Source organism: Coregonus clupeaformis, chromosome 35 (genome assembly GCF_020615455.1).
Source record: "Coregonus clupeaformis isolate EN_2021a chromosome 35, ASM2061545v1, whole genome shotgun sequence".
Classification (NCBI taxonomy): Eukaryota; Metazoa; Chordata; class Actinopteri; order Salmoniformes; family Salmonidae; genus Coregonus; species Coregonus clupeaformis.
In genome coordinates, this window is record NC_059226.1 from 90,274 (window position 1) to 108,828 (window position 18,555).

The window sequence follows — 18,555 nt, forward strand, 5'->3', positions numbered from 1 at the left end:
TCTATCACTGACTGACAACTCATCTATCACTGACTGACAACACATCTATCACTGACTGACAACACATCTATCACTGACTGACATCTCATCTATCACTGACTGACAACTCATCTATCACTGACTGGCAAGTCAATTATCACTGACTGACAACACATCTATCAATGACTGACAACACATCTATCACTGACTGACAACACATCTATCACTGACTGACAACTCATCTATCACTGACTGGCAAGTCAATTATCACTGACTGACAACTCATCTATCAATGACTGACAACACATCTATCACTGACTGGCAAGTCAATTATCACTGACTGACAACTCATCTATCACTGACTGACAACTCATCTATCACTGACTGACAACTATCTATCACTGACTGACAACTAATCTATCACTGACTGGCAAGTCAATTATCACTGACTGACAACACATCTATCACTGACTGACAACACATCTATCACTGACTGACAACTCATCTATCACTGACTGGCAACTCATCTATCACTGACTGACAACACATCTATCACTGACTGACAACTCATCTATCACTGACTGACAACTCATCTATCACTGACTGGCAAGTCAATTATCACTGACTGACAACACATCTATCACTGACTGACAACACATCTATCACTGACTGACAACACATCTATCACTGAATGACAACTTATCTATCACTGACTGGCAAGTCAATTATCACTGACTGACAAACACATCTATCAATGACTGACAACACATCTATCACTGACTGACAACTCATCTATCACTGACTGAAAACTCATCTATCACTGACTGACAACACATCTATCACTGACTGACAACACATCTATCACTGACTGACAACTCATCTATCACTGACTGGCAAGTCAATTATCACTGACTGACAACACATCTATCACTGACTGACAACACATCTATCACTGACTGACAACACATCTATCACTGAATGACAACTTATCTATCACTGACTGGCAAGTCAATTATCACTGACCGACAAACACATCTATCAATGACTGACAACACATCTATCACTGACTGACAACTCATCTATCACTGACTGACAACTCATCTATCACTGACTGACAACACATCTATCACTGACTGACAACACATCTATCACTGACTGACATCTCATCTATCACTGACTGACAACTCATCTATCACTGACTGGCAAGTCAATTATCACTGACTGACAACACATCTATCAATGACTGACAACACATCTATCACTGACTGACAACACATCTATCACTGACTGACAACTCATCTATCACTGACTGGCAAGTCAATTATCACTGACTGACAACTCATCTATCAATGACTGACAACACATCTATCACTGACTGGCAAGTCAATTATCACTGACTGACAACTCATCTATCACTGACTGACAACTCATCTATCACTGACTGACAACTATCTATCACTGACTGACAACTAATCTATCACTGACTGGCAAGTCAATTATCACTGACTGACAACACATCTATCACTGACTGACAACACATCTATCACTGACTGACAACACATCTATCACTGAATGACAACTCATCTATCACTGACTGGCAAGTCAATTATCACTGACTGACAACACATCTATCAATGACTGACAACACATCTATCACTGACTGACAACACATCTATCACTGACTGACAACTCATCTATCACTGACTGGCAAGTCAATTATCACTGACTGACAACTCATCTATCAATGACTGACAACACATCTATCACTGACTGGCAAGTCAATTATCACTGACTGACAACACATCTATCACTGACTGACAACTCATCTATCACTGACTGACAACTCATCTATCACTGACTGACAACACATCTATCACTGACTGACAACTCATCTATCAATAACTGACAACACATATATCAATGACTGACAACACATATATCACTGACTGACAAGTCAATTATCACTGACTGACAACACATCTATCAATGACTGACAACACATCTATCACTGACTGACAACACATATATCACTGACTGACAACTCATCTATCACTGACTGGCAAGTCAATTATCACTGACTGACAACACATCTATCAATGACTGACAACACATCTATCACTGACTGACAACACATCTATCCCTGACTGACAACTCATCTATCACTGACTGACAGAGAGACTGTTGACTCTGTGGTCAGAACCAAACCTTGATCAGCTTTCTACTGTCTACCTGCTGTCCACCTGTCCATTCTCCAGACTATTCGACTGTCTACCTGCTGTCCACCTGTCCATTCTCCAGACTATTCTACTGTCTACCTGCTGTACACCTGTCCATTCTCCAGACTATTCTACTGTCTACCTGCTGTCCACCTGTCCATTCTCCAGACTTTTCTACTGTCTACCTGCTGTACACCTGTCCATTCTCCAGACTATTCTACTGTCTACCTGCTGTACACCTGTCCATTCTCCAGACTATTCTACTGTCTACCTGCTGTCCACCTGTCCATTCTCCAGACTATTCTACTGTCTACCTGCTGTACACCTGTCCATTCTCCAGACTATTCTACTGTCTACCTGCTGTACACCTTTCCATTCTCCAGACTATTCTACTGTCTACCTGCTGTACACCTGTCCATTCTCCAGACTATTCTACTGTCTACCTGCTGTCCACCTTTCCATTCTCCAGACTATTCTACTGTCTACCTGTTGTAAACCTGTCCATTCTCCAGACTATTCTACTGTCTACCTGCTGTCCACCTGTCCATTCTCCAGACTATTCTACTGTCTACCTGCTGTACACCTGTCCATTCTCCAGACTATTCTACTGTCTACCTGCTGTACACCTGTCCATTCTCCAGACTATTCTACTGTCTACCTGCTGTACACCTGTCCATTCTCCAGACTATTCTACTGTCTACCTGCTGGACACCTGTCCATTCTCCAGACTATTCTACTGTCTACCTGCTGTCCACCTGTCCATTCTCCAGACTATTCTACTGTCTACCTGCTGTACACCTGTCCATTCTCCAGACTATTCTACTGTCTACCTGCTGTACACCTTTCCATTCTCCAGACTATTCTACTGTCTACCTGCTGTACACCTGTCCATTCTCCAGACTATTCTACTGTCTACCTGCTGTCCACCTGTCCATTCTCCAGACTATTCTACTGTCTACCTGCTGTACACCTGTCCATTCTCCAGACTATTCTACTGTCTACCCTGCTGTACACCTGTCCATTCTCCAGACTATTCTACTGTCTACCTGCTGTACACCTGTCCATTCTCCAGACTATTCTACTGTCTACCTGCTGTACACCTGTCCATTCTCCAGACTATTCTACTGTCTACCTGCTGCACACCTGTCCATTCTCCAGACTATTCTACTGTCTACCTGCTGTACACCTGTCCATTCTCCAGACTATTCTACTGTCTACCTGTTGTACACCTGTCTATTCTCCAGACTATTCTACTGTCTACCTGCTGTCCACCTGTCCATTCTCCAGACTATTCTACTGTCTACCTGCTGTACACCTGTCCATTCTCCAGACTATTCTACTGTCTACCTGCTGTACACCTGTCCATTCTCCAGACTATTCTACTGTCTACCTGCTGTACACCTGTCCATTCTCCAGACTATTCGACTGTCTACCTGTTGTACACCTGTCTATACTCCAGACTATTCTACTGTCTACCTGCTGTCCACCTGTCCATTCTCCAGACTATTCTACTGTCTACCTGCTGTACACCTGTCCATTCTCCAGACTATTCTACTGTCTACCTGCTGTACACCTGTCCATTCTCCAGACTATTCTACTGTCTACCTGCTGTACACCTTTCCATTCTCCAGACTATTCTACTGTCTACCTGCTGTACACCTTTCCATTCTCCAGACTATTCTACTGTCTACCTGCTGTACACCTGTCCATTCTCCAGACTATTCTACTGTCTACCTGCTGTCCACCTTTCCATTCTCCAGACTATTCTACTGTCTACCTGTTGTACACCTGTCCATTCTCCAGACTATTCTACTGTCTACCTGCTGTCCACCTGTCCATTCTCCAGACTATTCTACTGTCTACCTGCTGTACACCTGTCCATTCTCCAGACTATTCTACTGTCTACCTGCTGTACACCTGTCCATTCTCCAGACTATTCTACTGTCTACCTGCTGTACACCTGTCCATTCTCCAGACTATTCTACTGTCTACCTGCTGGACACCTGTCCATTCTCCAGACTATTCTACTGTCTACCTGCTGTCCACCTGTCCATTCTCCAGACTATTCTACTGTCTACCTGCTGTACACCTGTCCATTCTCCAGACTATTCTACTGTCTACCTGCTGTACACCTTTCCATTCTCCAGACTATTCTACTGTCTACCTGCTGTACACCTGTCCATTCTCCAGACTATTCTACTGTCTACCTGCTGTCCACCTGTCCATTCTCCAGACTATTCTACTGTCTACCTGCTGTACACCTGTCCATTCTCCAGACTATTCTACTGTCTACCTGCTGTACACCTGTCCATTCTCCAGACTATTCTACTGTCTACCTGCTGTACACCTGTCCATTCTCCAGACTATTCTACTGTCTACCTGCTGTACACCTGTCCATTCTCCAGACTATTCTACTGTCTACCTGCTGTACACCTGTCCATTCTCCAGACTATTCTACTGTCTACCTGTTGTACACCTGTCTATTCTCCAGACTATTCTACTGTCTACCTGCTGTCCACCTGTCCATTCTCCAGACTATTCTACTGTCTACCTGCTGTACACCTGTCCATTCTCCAGACTATTCTACTGTCTACCTGCTGTACACCTGTCCATTCTCCAGACTATTCTACTGTCTACCTGCTGTACACCTGTCCATTCTCCAGACTATTCGACTGTCTACCTGTTGTACACCTGTCTATACTCCAGACTATTCTACTGTCTACCTGCTGTCCACCTGTCCATTCTCCAGACTATTCTACTGTCTACCTGCTGTACACCTGTCCATTCTCCAGACTATTCTACTGTCTACCTGCTGTACACCTGTCCATTCTCCAGACTATTCTACTGTCTACCTGCTGTACACCTGTCCATTCTCCAGACTATTCTACTGTCTACCTGCTGTCCACCTGTTCATTCTCCAGACTATTCTACTGTCTACCTGCTGTACACCTGTCCATTCTCCAGACTATTCTACTGTCTACCTGCTGTACACCTGTCCATTCTCCAGACTATTCTACTGTCTACCTGCTGTACACCTGTCCATTCTCCAGACTATTCTACTGTCTACCTGCTGTCCACCTGTCCATTCTCCAGACTATTCTTATTTACTAGTCTTTCCCCATCCCTCCTCCACCCTCTGCCCAACCCCCTCCTCAGCCCCTCACCCCTCCTCAACCTTCCTCATTCCCTTCACCCCCTCCTCACCCCCTCCTAATCCCCCCTCACCCCTCTTCACGCCTCCTCACCCCTCCTCACCCCCCTCACCCCTCCTCACTCCCCCTCACCCTTCCTCACCACCCTCACCCATTGTGGTTTACGGTGCAGATCTGCTGCTGCTGATGGTGACATTTTGATTTCCCCAGCAGGGCTCCCTGAGGGCAGAGGAGAGCCAACATGGACGCCACAGTTTCTTTAGGACCTTTGTCAAACAATGACAGGTTCTGGGACTAGAGTGCCATCTGGGAGGCAGCCACAGTCTCTTATCTGGTACACATGGTCTGTACAGCTCCTAACACGACTTGACTGACACTACTGCTGCAGAGAAGCTGTATGAAACACTATAGTAGGATCAGTATAGTTCACATTCTGTATTGTCTCTCTCTCTCTCTCTCTCTAAAATACACTCACACACACACACAAAGGCACCCACTCACACACATGCACACTCTCTCTCACACACACACACACACACACACACACACAGTGAGCTATGAATCCTCCTTATCAGGGAAGCTTAAATAGAGATGTCAACTTGCTGTACTGAGGCTTAGTACTGTACTGTGTCATGCATTAATCACACACTCCTCAGACACACGCACATGTACTTACACACATACACGCACACACAGACAGACACACACGTCACATGCACACACAGCCCTTAGCGCTGATGAAACCAGAGTAAACTCAGATGTTCTATGCAATTAGACAGTATTGATCCTCATAAGACTCTACACACTCACACACACACACGTACCGAATCACACACACACACACACACACCGAATCACACACACACACACACCGAATCACACACACACACACCGAATCACACACACACACACCGAATCACACACACACACACACACTGAATCACACACACACACACACACACACACACCGAATCACACACACACACACGAATCACACACACACACCCGAATCACACACACACACACCGAATCACACACACACACACACACACGAATCACACACACACACACACACACCGAATCACACACACACACACCGAATCACACACACACACACCGAATCACACACACACACACCGAATCACACACACCGAATCACACACACACACACCGAATCACACACACACACACCGAATCACACACACACACACCGAATCACACACACACACACCGAATCACACACACACACACCGAATCACACACACACACACACGAATCACACACACACACACCGAATCACACACACACACCGAATCACACACACACACACCGAATCACACACACACACACCGAATCACACACACACACACCGAATCACACACACACACACCGAATCACACACACACAGTAGAGTGGCAACATCACACGTTCATCGGTGTAACCAGACGAAGAGGTGTAACCAGACGAAGAGGTGTAACCAGACGAAGAGGTGTAACCAGACGAAGAGGTGTAACCAGACGAAGAGGTGTAACCAGACGAAGAGGTGTAACCAGACGAAGAGGTGTAACCAGACGAAGAGGTGTAACCAGACGAAGAGGTGTAACCAGACAAAGAGGTGTAACCAGACGAAGAGGTGTAACCAGACGAAGAGGTGTAACCAGACAAAGAGGTGTAACCAGACGAAGAGGTGTAACAGACGAAGAGGTGTAACCAGACGAAGAGGTGTAACCAGACGAAGAGGTGTAACCAGACGAAGAGGTGTAACCAGACGAAGAGGTGTAACCAGACAAAGAGGTGTAACCAGACGAAGAGGTGTAACCAGACGAAGAGGTGTAACCAGACGAAGAGGTGTAACCAGACGAAGAGGTGTAACCAGACACAGAGGTGTAACCAGACGAAGAGGTGTAACCAGACGAAGAGGTGTAACCAGACGAAGAGGTGTAACCAGACGAAGAGGTGTAACCAGACGAAGAGGTGTAACCAGACGAAGAGGTGTAACCAGACAAAGAGGTGTAACCAGACGAAGAGGTGTAACCAGACAAAGAGGTGTAACAGACAAAGAGGTGTAACAGACAAAGAGGTGTAACCAGACAAAGAGGTGTAACCAGACAAAGAGGTGTAACCAGACGAAGAGGTGTAACCAGACGAAGAGGTGTAACCAGACAAAGAGGTGTAACCAGACGAAGAGGTGTAACCAGACGAAGAGGTGTAACCAGACGAAGAGGTGTAACCAGACGAAGAGGTGTAACCAGACGAAGAGGTGTAACCAGACGAAGAGGTGTAACCAGACGAAGAGGTGTAACCAGACGAAGAGGTGTAACCAGACAAAGAGGTGTAACCAGACAAAGAGGTGTAACCAGACGAAGAGGTGTAACCAGACCAAGAGGTGTAACCAGACCAAGAGGTGTAACCAGACAAAGAGGTGTAACCAGACAAAGAGGTGTAACCAGACGAAGAGGTGTAACCAGACGAAGAGGTGTAACCAGACAAAGAGGTGTAACCAGACAAAGCGGTGTAACCAGACAAAGAGGTGTAACCAGACGAAGAGGTGTAACCAGACGAAGAGGTGTAACCAGACAAAGAGGTGTAACAGACAAAGAGGTGTAACAGACAAAGAGGTGTAACCAGACAAAGAGGTGTAACCAGACAAAGAGGTGTAACCAGACAAAGAGGTGTAACCAGACGAAGAGGCGTAACCAGACGAAGAGGCGTAACCAGACGAAGAGGCGTAACCAGACGAAGAGGCGTAACCAGACGAAGAGGCGTAACCAGACGAAGAGGCGTAACCTGACAAAGAGGCGTAACCAGACGAAGAGGCGTAACCAGACGAAGAGGCGTAACCAGACGAAGAGGCGTAACCAGACGAAGAGGTGTAACCAGACGAAGAGGTGTAACCAGACAAAGAGGTGTAACCAGACGAAGAGGTGTAACCAGACGAAGAGGTGTAACCAGACGAAGAGGTGTAACCAGACGAAGAGGTGTAACCAGACGAAGAGGTGTAACCAGACAAAGAGGTGTAACCAGACAAAGAGGTGTAACCAGACGAAGAGGTGTAACCAGACGAAGAGGTGTAACCAGACGAAGAGGTGTAACCAGACAAAGAGGTGTAACCAGACGAAGAGGTGTAACCAGACGAAGAGGTGTAACCAGACGAAGAGGTGTAACCAGACGAAGAGGTGTAACCAGACGAAGAGGTGTAACCAGACGAAGAGGTGTAACCAGACAAAGAGGTGTAACCAGACAAAGAGGTGTAACCAGACAAAGAGGTGTAACCAGACAAAGAGGTGTAACCAGACGAAGAGGTGTAACCAGACGAAGAGGTGTAACCAGACAAAGAGGTGTAACCAGACAAAGAGGTGTAACCATGACGATGGGCAGTATTTCTGTTTTTCAATTACTGCTGAGTATTTTGTAATTTGTATTACACTGGGCTGAACTACACTCCAATGTATTTAGTAACAAGATACTTTAGAGAGCTGTAATTTGCATTACACTGGGCTGAACTACACTCCAATGTATTTAATAACTGTCACGACTTCCGCCGAGGCTGCCTCCCCTCCTTGTTCGGGCAGGCTTCGGCGTTCATCATCACCGGAGTACTAACCACTGCCGCCCCGATCATCATATCAATTGTCTTGTCAATTACATTTTAGTCATTTAGCAGATGCTCTTATCCAGAGCGTCTTACAGGAGCAAGTAGGGTTAAGTGCCTTGCTCAAGGGCAAATCGACAGATTTTTCACCTAGTCGGCTCGGGGATTAGAACCAGCGACCTTTCGGTTACTGGCACTACACTCTTAACCACTAAGCTACCTGCCGCCCAATCAATCACACACACCTGGTTCTAATCCCCTAATTAGTCCATATATAAGTGTTCCCTCTGCCCCCTTGTCCTTGTGGGTGATTGTTTGTTGTGGAGGTTAGTAGCTCGGTGGAGCTCTTGTATTTGGTATCGACGGGAGAATTTTTCCCGTGTGCCTTGTATTTTCCAGTGCGCCTGTTTTGTGCCCTGGAGAGTGTTTGACGCATTTCTGCGTAAACCTGTATTTTTCGGATTAAAGCCTGTTTCTGTGATTTACCCTCCTGCGCCTGACTCCTTCAACACCACCTCATCACAATAACAATATACTTTAGAGAGCTGTAATTAGTATTTTCTAAATACAAAATAGTTTTCTATACCATTTTTAATAGTGGTTCACCATTTTGTGGCCCCTTCACCCTGCATTGGTATCAGAAGTCTGATGGCACTATGGTGTGATACGAGTATCAGCTAAATTAACTAAATATAAATGTACACTGAGTTTACAAAACATTATGAACAATGTTTCCATGACATAGACTCACAAGGTGAATCCAGGTGAAAGCTATGATCCCTTATTGATGTCACTTGTTAAATCCACTTCAATCAGTGTAGATGAAGGGGAGGAGACAGGTTAAAGAAGGATTTTTAAGCCTTGAGACAATTGAGACATGGATTGTGTATGTGTGCCATTCAGAGGGTGAATGGGCAAGACAAACGTTTTAAGTGCCAGGGCCTCCCGAGTGGCGCAGCGGTCTAAGGCACGACAGCCCCGGGTTCGATCCCAGGCTGTGTCACAGCCGGCCATGACCGGTAGACCCATGAGGCGGCGCACAATTGGCCCAGCGCCGTCCGGGTTAGGGGAGGATTTGGCTGGCCGGGATTTCCTTGTCCCATCACGCTCTAGCGACTCCTTGTGGCGGGCTGGGCGCCTGCAGGCTGACCCCGGTCACCAGTTGGACGGTGTTTCCTCCGACACATTGGTGCGGCTGGCTTCCGGGTTAAGCGAGCAGTGTGTCAAGAAGCAGTGCGGCTTGGCAGGGTCGTGTGTCGGAGGACGCATGGTCTCTCAACCTTCGCCTCTACCGAGTCCGTAGGGGAAATGCAGCGATGGGACAGAAAAATGGGTAAAAAATAAAAATGTAAATGCCTTTGAAAAGGGTATGGTAGTAGGTGCCAGGCGCACCGGTTTGACTGTGTCAAGAACTGCAACGCTGCTGGGGTTTTCACTCTCAACAGTTTCCCGTGTGTATCAAGAATGGTCCACCACCCAAAGGACTTCCAGCCAAACTTGACACACAACATTAGAGTCAACATGGGCCAGCAACCCTGTGGAACGCTTTCAACACCTTGTAGAGTCCATGCCCCGATGAATTGAGGCTGTTCTGAAGGGGGTGCGACTCAATATTAGGAAGATGTTCCTAATGTTTTGTACACTTGGTGTATACGTAAAAAATGAACAATTTGCAAAGCATGCTGGGTATTATTCTGATGAGCTCCATTAGCGTTGGTGTGCCTGAGTGTCACGCCCTGGCCTACAGAACTCTAGCTAGTTTGGTCAGGGTGTGAATATTCTAGATTTGTATTTCTATGTTGGCCGGTGTGGTTCCCAATCAGAGGCAGCTGTCGTTCGTTGTCTCTGATTAGGAATCATACTTAGGCAGCCTTTTGGCACTGTCTAGTTGTGGGTTCTTGTTCCGTGTAAGGTTTGTTGTGTTGTACCTTTGGACTTCACGTTTCGTTTCCTTTGTTGTTTTGTCTAGTGTTATCGTTAAATAAACATGTATGCATATCACGCTGCGCCTTGGTCCGACCCTTCTTTAAACGAACGTGACACTGAGTCTTACTGCTTAATGACCTGAGAAATCATCGTTAGTTCCCTAGTTCTCCTGGCCCATGCTCAACTGGAGAGAGCAGAGTGGGCAATTACAAGAAAACTGGTTATGGCCCAAATGGTAACCTATGCCCTATTTAGTGCACTATGTAGGAAATAGGGTGCCATTTGGGACTGGTCGTTGTCCTGATGATGAGTGACCCGTTAGAAATAAGGTCACCTGGCCTGGCAAACAGAGGGGGTCCCAGTAAAAACCCTACTAATTGGACATAGAGAGAGAGACTGGGAAAGGACAGCAGAGAGAGAGAGAGTGCGAGAGAGAGAGAGAGAGAGCGCGATAGAGAGAGAGAGAGCGCGAGGGAGAGAGAGAGAGAGTGCGAGGGAGAGAGCGCGATAGAGAGAGGGAGAGAGAGAGAGAGAGGGAGAGAGAGAGAGAGATGCTTTTTAGATTATCACATTAATATTTTTATTTATTTATTTTATTTCTATACATTTTTGTAAAATAATATTGTCATAATTCATCACCATCATTGTTGATGTCATTATCTCACTACGATTTAGCAACAGTGGCTTTGTCATTCATGCAAAATGGGACAAACACCAAATTCAGACTGCATGCAGAAGTCTGCAAAAACATCCTCCGTGTACAATGTAAAACACCAGAATTAGAGCAGAATTAGGACGATTCCCGCTAATGATCAAAATCCAGAAAATAGCAATTAAATTCTACAACCACCTAAAAGGAAGGGATTATCAAACCTTCCATAACAAAGTCCTCACCTACAGAGAGATGAACTTGGAGCTGCGACCCCACAGAGCCCCAGGACAGCAACACAATTAGACCCAACCAAATCATGAGAAAACAAAAAGATAATTACTTGACACATTTGAAAGAATAAAAATAAAAAAACAGAGCAAACTAGAATGCTATTTGGCCCTAAACAGAGTACACAGTGGCAGAATACCTGACCACTGTGACTGACCCAAAATTAAGGAAAGCTTTGACTATGTACAAACTCAATGAGCATAGCCTTGCTAATGAGAAAGGCCGCCGTAGGCAGACCTGGCTCTCAAGAGAAGACAGGCTATGTGCACACTGCCCACAAAATGAGGTGGAAACTGAGCTGCACTTCCTAACCTCCTACCAAATGTATGACCATATTAGAGACACATATTTCCCTCACATTACACAATGAATTTGGAAACAAATCCAATCTTGATAAACTCCCATATCTATTGGGTGAAATACCACAGTGTGCCATCACAGCAGCAAGAGTTGTGACCTGTTGCCACAAGAAAAGGGCAACCAGGGAAGAACAAACAAAAACAAAAAATTGAGAGAGCAGATAGAGAGAGAGCAGAGATAAACAAGGGTTGCTGTCACGTTATTGCTGTGTTGTTTTCTTTGTCATGCTCTAGATAACTCCGTTTCTAGGCTGTTGGTCTGCTGTGTTGTGGTTTATTAATGGATACATCTATACCTACATCAACATCATCAAGCATGGGGAAACAATCAAAATCAACCAGATAGTCTCTGCCTTAAAGGCTGTGAAGAATTAGACCTTAAAGGCTGTGAAGAATTAGACTCGGTTAGTTTCAACAGTTTCCAGAAGCTAGCTCAACGGTGAAGAATTAGACTCACTTAGTTTCAACAGTTTCCAGAAGCTAGCTCAACGGTGAAGAATTAGACTCACTTAGTTTCAACAGTTTCCAGAAGCTAGCTCAACGGTGAAGAATTAGACTCACTTAGTTTCAACAGTTTCCCAAAGCTAGCTCAACAGTGAAGAATTAGACTCACTTAGTTTCAACAGTTTAAGAAAAGCTAGCTCAATGGTGAAGACTCATTTAGTTTCAACAGTTTCCTAAAGCTAGCTCAACGGTCCACTATCAATAAGTCCACTAAAGCCACAATCAGCAATTTAGGCAGCTGTGATATGTTTGTAAAAAATTACAATTGTATCAACCAAAGAGCAAACGAATGTATCAACGAATGAAACTACATTAGCTTGGTATAAACACCAACGGGTGCGTCTGTGTCCCAGATGGCATCCCTTTTCCTTTATAGTGCACTACTTTTGACCAGGGCCAATAGGGAATGGGGTGCTATTTGGGATGCATCGTGAGATTCTACTACTTCAATACATCACCTTCCCTGGCCGATTAACAACCACTAACATAACCTATTCACTGGTATAAACAGGAGGCTAGTAACAACCATTAACACAACCTCTTCACTGGCATTAACAGGACCATTAATCTTGATTAATCAAGTACAAAGAGAAATACCAAGATGGCCACCACACACACACACACACCCATACAAACACACACACACACACCCACAAACACACACACACACACACAAATCTCCCATTTGAAAGACATAAAGAACGTAATTTCCCAGGAGGAATTTCACTTCATCGGCATGAAGGACACTAATTACTATAGGTATATCACTGTGTTGGTTAGTGTGCTGATGCACTGAACTGCGTCTGTAGGCTCAATGGGGGAATGCAACATTTATTTGACAAAGCCTATGTATAGCCGACTACATTCCACACTAGTGGAATCTGGAATGTAAGCCATCACACATAGGCCCTATACACAGAGACATGTTAGGCCTACTCATCTTGGCATCTGTGACGGAAATGTGAAAAACACAGGAAAAGCATTATGTGTGTGCGCGTGTGTGTGTGTGTGTGTTCACCCTGTTTTAAATGTTCCTCGTTAGCGCCAAGGCTACACAAACCCATTAGCCTAACAGCTGGAGCCATCACAACCTGGAGATTGGATTACATCGGAGATAAACTGTATGTGACTTTCAATAGAGAGAGAGAGATAGAGACAGACAGACAGACAGATAGATATACATACACGGGCCAGTTTATTAGGTACATTCACGAAAATGGATCACTCCTACAGGCAGTGAGTCACGTGGTCGTGGCTTGCTATATAAAGCAGGGAGACAGGCATCGAGGCATTCAGTTACTGTTCTACTGAAAGTTAGAATGGGCGAAACGAGTGACCTAAGTGACTCAGTATCTCAAAAACGTCTGCCCTCCTGGGCTTTTCACGCACGGCAGTGTCTAGGGATAACCGAGAACGGAGCGACAAACAAAAAATCCAGTCAGCGGCAGACCTGTGGGCGAAAACAGCTTGTTGAGGTCGAAGGAGAATGGCAAGAATCGTTCAACCTAACAGGCAGGCCACAAACAGACAAATAACGGCGCAGTTCAACAGTGGTGTGCAGAACGGCATCTCGGAACGCAAAACTCGTCGATCCTTGTCACGGATGGGCTATTGCAGCAGACGACCGCACCGGATTCCACTCCTTTCCGCTAAAAACAAGGAGAAGCGGCTCCAGTGGGCTCGCAATTACCAACACTGGACATTTGAGTGGGAAAACATCTCCTGGTCCGACGAATCCCGGTATCAGGATTTGGCGTAAGCAGCATGAGTCCATGGACATTTCAGTTGAATGCATTCAGTTGTGCAACTGACTAGATATCCCCCTTTCCCTACTGCCTGGTACAGACTGGTGGTGTACTGGTGCGTACTGGGTAATGTTTTCCTGGCACACGTTAGGTCCCTTGATACCAATCGAGCAAAAAACGTTCCCGACACCTTGTAGAATCAATTCCCCGAAGAATTCCTGGCTGTTCTCGAGGCACAGTTGTGTCAAGTTGGCTGGATGTCCTTTGGGTGGTGGACAATTCGTGATACACATGGGGAAACTGTTGAGCGTGGAAAAACCCAGCAGCGTTGCAGTTCTTTACACAAATCGGTGCACCTGGCATCTACTACCATACCCGGTTCAAAGGCACTTAAATATTTTGTCTTGCCCACTCACCCTCAGATAGATAGATAGATAGATAGATAGATAGATAGATAGATAGATAGATAGATAGATAGATAGATAGATAGATAGATAGATAGATAGATAGATAGATAGATAGATAGATAGATAGATAGATAGATAGATAGATATTTATCTTGTCTCAAGGAGGAAAGATACACAGAGCATTTATCAGAAGAGCAGGGAACCGTGATTTAGTGATATCCTGCTGAGACAGACAGACAGACAGACAGACAGACAGACAGGTAGTTTACTAGGCTGCACCTCAGCTGTCTGTCTTCCTACCCTGCCTGTCTGTCTGTCTGCCTGTCTGTCTTCCTACCCTGCCTGTCTGTCTGTCTGCCTGCCTGTCTTCCTACCCTGCCTGTCTGTCAGTGTGCCTATCTATCTGTCTGTCTGTCTTCCTGCTCTGCCTGTCTGTCTGTCTTCCTGTCTGTCTGCCTGTCTGTCTTCCTGCTCTGCCTGTCTGTCTGTCTGTCTTCCTGTCTGTCTTCCTGTCTTCCTGCTCTGCATGTCTGTCTGTATGCCTGTCTCCTGCCTGTCTGTCTGTCTGCCTGTCTTCCTGCTCTGCCTGTCTGCCTGCCTGCCTGTCTGTCTGCCTGCCTGCCTGCCTGTCTGCCTGCTCTGCCTGTCTTCCTGCTCTGCCTGTCTGTCTGTCTTCCTGTCTGTCTTCCTGTCTTCCTGCTCTGCATGTCTGTCTGTATGCCTGTCTCCTGCCTGTCTGTCTGTCTGCCTGTCTTCCTGCTCTGCCTGTCTGTCTGCCTCCCTGTCTGCCTGCCTGCCTGCCTGACTGTCTGCCTGCCCTGCCTGTCTTCCTGCTCTGCCTGTCTGTCTGCCTGCCTGTCCTGCCTGTCTTCCTGCTCTGCCTGTCTGTCTGTCTGCCTGTCTTCCTGTCTGTCTGTTACAAGGATATTGAAACAGGGTTAAATTAGCTTCCGCATGACACTAAAATATGGCATTTCAATATTTTTGTATTGATGTTGGTTGGTTGTATGTAAGCTTCACAATTTTATAAAGGTGTATTGGCAAAACTGTACAGTGACAAGTGAAACAGCATACACCAATAGTTATACAAATCTATATTAACTGTTTTCTTTTCAATTAATTATAGAGAAATGTTAATGATTCATGTGAAATGAATTCAGAGTGCATTGATAAAGAAGCATAATGTCAACCTGGCCACACTATACAGACACATACACACACACACGAGCTCAGGTAAAATAGTAATATATACCAGTCAAAAGTTTGGACACACCTACTCATTCAAGGGTTTTTCTTTATTTTTACTATTTTCTACATTGTAGAATAATAGTGAAGACATCAAAACTATGAAATAATACATATGGAATCATGTAGTAACCAAAAAAGTGTTAAACAAAACAAAATATATTTGAGATTTGAGATTCTTCAAAGTAGCCACCCTTTGCCTTGATGACAGCTTTGCACACTCTTGACATTCTCTCAACCAGCTTCATGAGGTAGTCACCTGGAATGCATTTCAATTAACAGGTGTGCCTTCTTAAAAGTTCATTTGTAGAATTTATTTTCCTTCTTAATGCGTTTGTGCCAATCAGTTGTGTTGTGACAAGGTTGGGGTGGTATACAGAAGATAGCCCTATTTGGTAAAAGACCAAGTCCATATTATGGCAAGAACAGCTCAAATAAGCAAAGAGAAACGACAGTCCATCATTACTTTAAGACATGAAGGTCAGTCAATCTGGAAAATGTCAAGAACTCTGAAAGTTTCTTCAAGTGCAGTCGCAAAAACCATCAAGCGCTATGATGAAACTGGCTTTCATGAGGACCGCCACAGGAAAGGAAGACCCAGAGTTACCTCTGCTGCAGAGGATAAGTTCATTAGAGTTACCAGCCTCAGAAATTGCAGCCTAAATAAATGCTTCACAGAGTTCAAGTAACAGACGCATCTCAACATCAACTGTTCAGAGGAGACTGCGTGAATCAGGCCTTCATGGTCGAATTGCTGCAAAGAAACCACTACAAAAGGACATCAATAAGAAGAAGAGACTTGCTTGGGCCAAGAAACACGAGCAATGGACATTAGATCGGTGGAAATCTGTCCTTTGGTCTGATGAGTCCACATTTGAGATTTTTGGTTCCAAACGCCGTGTCTTTGTGAGACGCAGAGTAGGTGAAAGGATGATCTCCGCATGTGTAGTTCCCACCATGAAACATGGAGGAGGAGGTGTGATGGTGTGGGGATGCTTTGCTTGTGACACTGTCAGTGATTTATTTCGAATTCAAGGCACACTTAACCAGCATGGCTACCACAGCATTCTGCAGCGATACGGCATCCGATCTGGTTTGCGCTTAGTGGGACTATCATTTGTTTTTCAACAGGACAATGACCCAACACACCTCCAGGCTGTGTAAGGGCTATTTGACAAGAAGGAGAGTGATGGAGTGCTGCATCAGATGACCTGGCCTCCACAATCACCCGACCTCAACCCAATTGAAATAGTCGGACCGCAGAGAGAAGGAAAAGCAGCCAACAAGTGCTCAGCATATGTGGGAACTCCTTCAAGACTGTTGGAAAAGCATTCCAGGTGAAGCTGGTTGAGAGAATGCCACGAGTGTGCAAAGCTGTCATCAAGGCAAATGGTGGCTACTTTGAAGAATATAAAATATATTTGATTTGTTTAACACTTTTTTGGTTACTACATGATTCCATATGTGTAATTTCATAGGTTTGATGTCTTCACTATTATTCTACAATGTAGAAAATAGTAAAAAAAAACAATAATAATAATCTTGAATGAGTAGGTGTGTCCAAACTTTTGACTGGTACTGTATATATGCATCCATTAGGTCTATCTGAATCACCATACCCATTATGATAGACCTATCGATGTCTGAATATCCTGCATGAATATGCCTATCTGTGGTTGGCGCGTGTACAGATGTGTTGACGTCAGTGAGAAAATGTATCGTCTTATTTAAACCATTATAAAACCATGGCAACTGAATGGTCATATCAGACAGGTTTGATATTACACTAAATCGAATGATCCATCAGAAAATATATCAAACGGTCACCTCGTGATCACATTCGGTTCTGGCTGGCAACCTGTTTGTCTCACTGTCTTATCAATGTTGGCGATTTTTACATTTCCAATAAACTAACGCACACACATCCGGCCTAGTAATGTTGTGATGATCATCATATTTAAAACGTTTGCACAAATGGGAGCTTCATTCGATCAAATCTCCTCCGAATTCTCATTCGTCATCATCAACCGTGGATGTCACCAACCGACAGAGACTTACCTCATCTCGGTCTCCCTGCCCGAACTGGAGCCCCAGATCCACGAAATGTTCGACCCGAATGTAACCATCAGCATCCTCATCACACACGTCGAATACCTCCTTGAGCTTTTTCAGAAACCCTAGAAGCTGTTCTTGATCGGGGAAGACGTTTCCTTCCATCTTCGAGTTCGGTTTGTCAGATAATGTCGTTATTGAACGGACTTCGTTTGAATTCGTTCTGTAGTGGCCATCATTCCGGTTGCTGCTCTCCGCTGGTGCCGTTGCGGACTGGCTCGGTTGGCGCTGTTACATCAGCAGCATCCCGTTACCGAATAGGAAGGACCACTGATCGACGAGCGGTGGGTAGAGACAATAATTGGCTACGATTCACTATCATGAAAAAAAAAAATCGATTTACGTAAACAATTTGATGTTATTGTGATACCATCTAGC

At 45.0% G+C, this 18,555-nt stretch overlaps 1 protein-coding gene across 1 annotated transcript in view; it reads right to left on the minus strand.

Moving 5' to 3' along the window:
- Nucleotides 1–18,453, minus strand: part of LOC121550389 (rab11 family-interacting protein 4A) — a 96,166-nt gene extending 77,713 nt beyond the window's left edge. Inside the window, exon 1 of the mRNA XM_041862619.2 lies at nt 18,124–18,453. Within this exon, the coding sequence (XP_041718553.2) occupies nt 18,124–18,282 (159 nt within the window). The 5' untranslated portion in view covers nt 18,283–18,453. The remainder of the gene's footprint in view (nt 1–18,123) is intronic.
- Between the last annotated feature and the right edge of the window lie 102 nt (nt 18,454–18,555).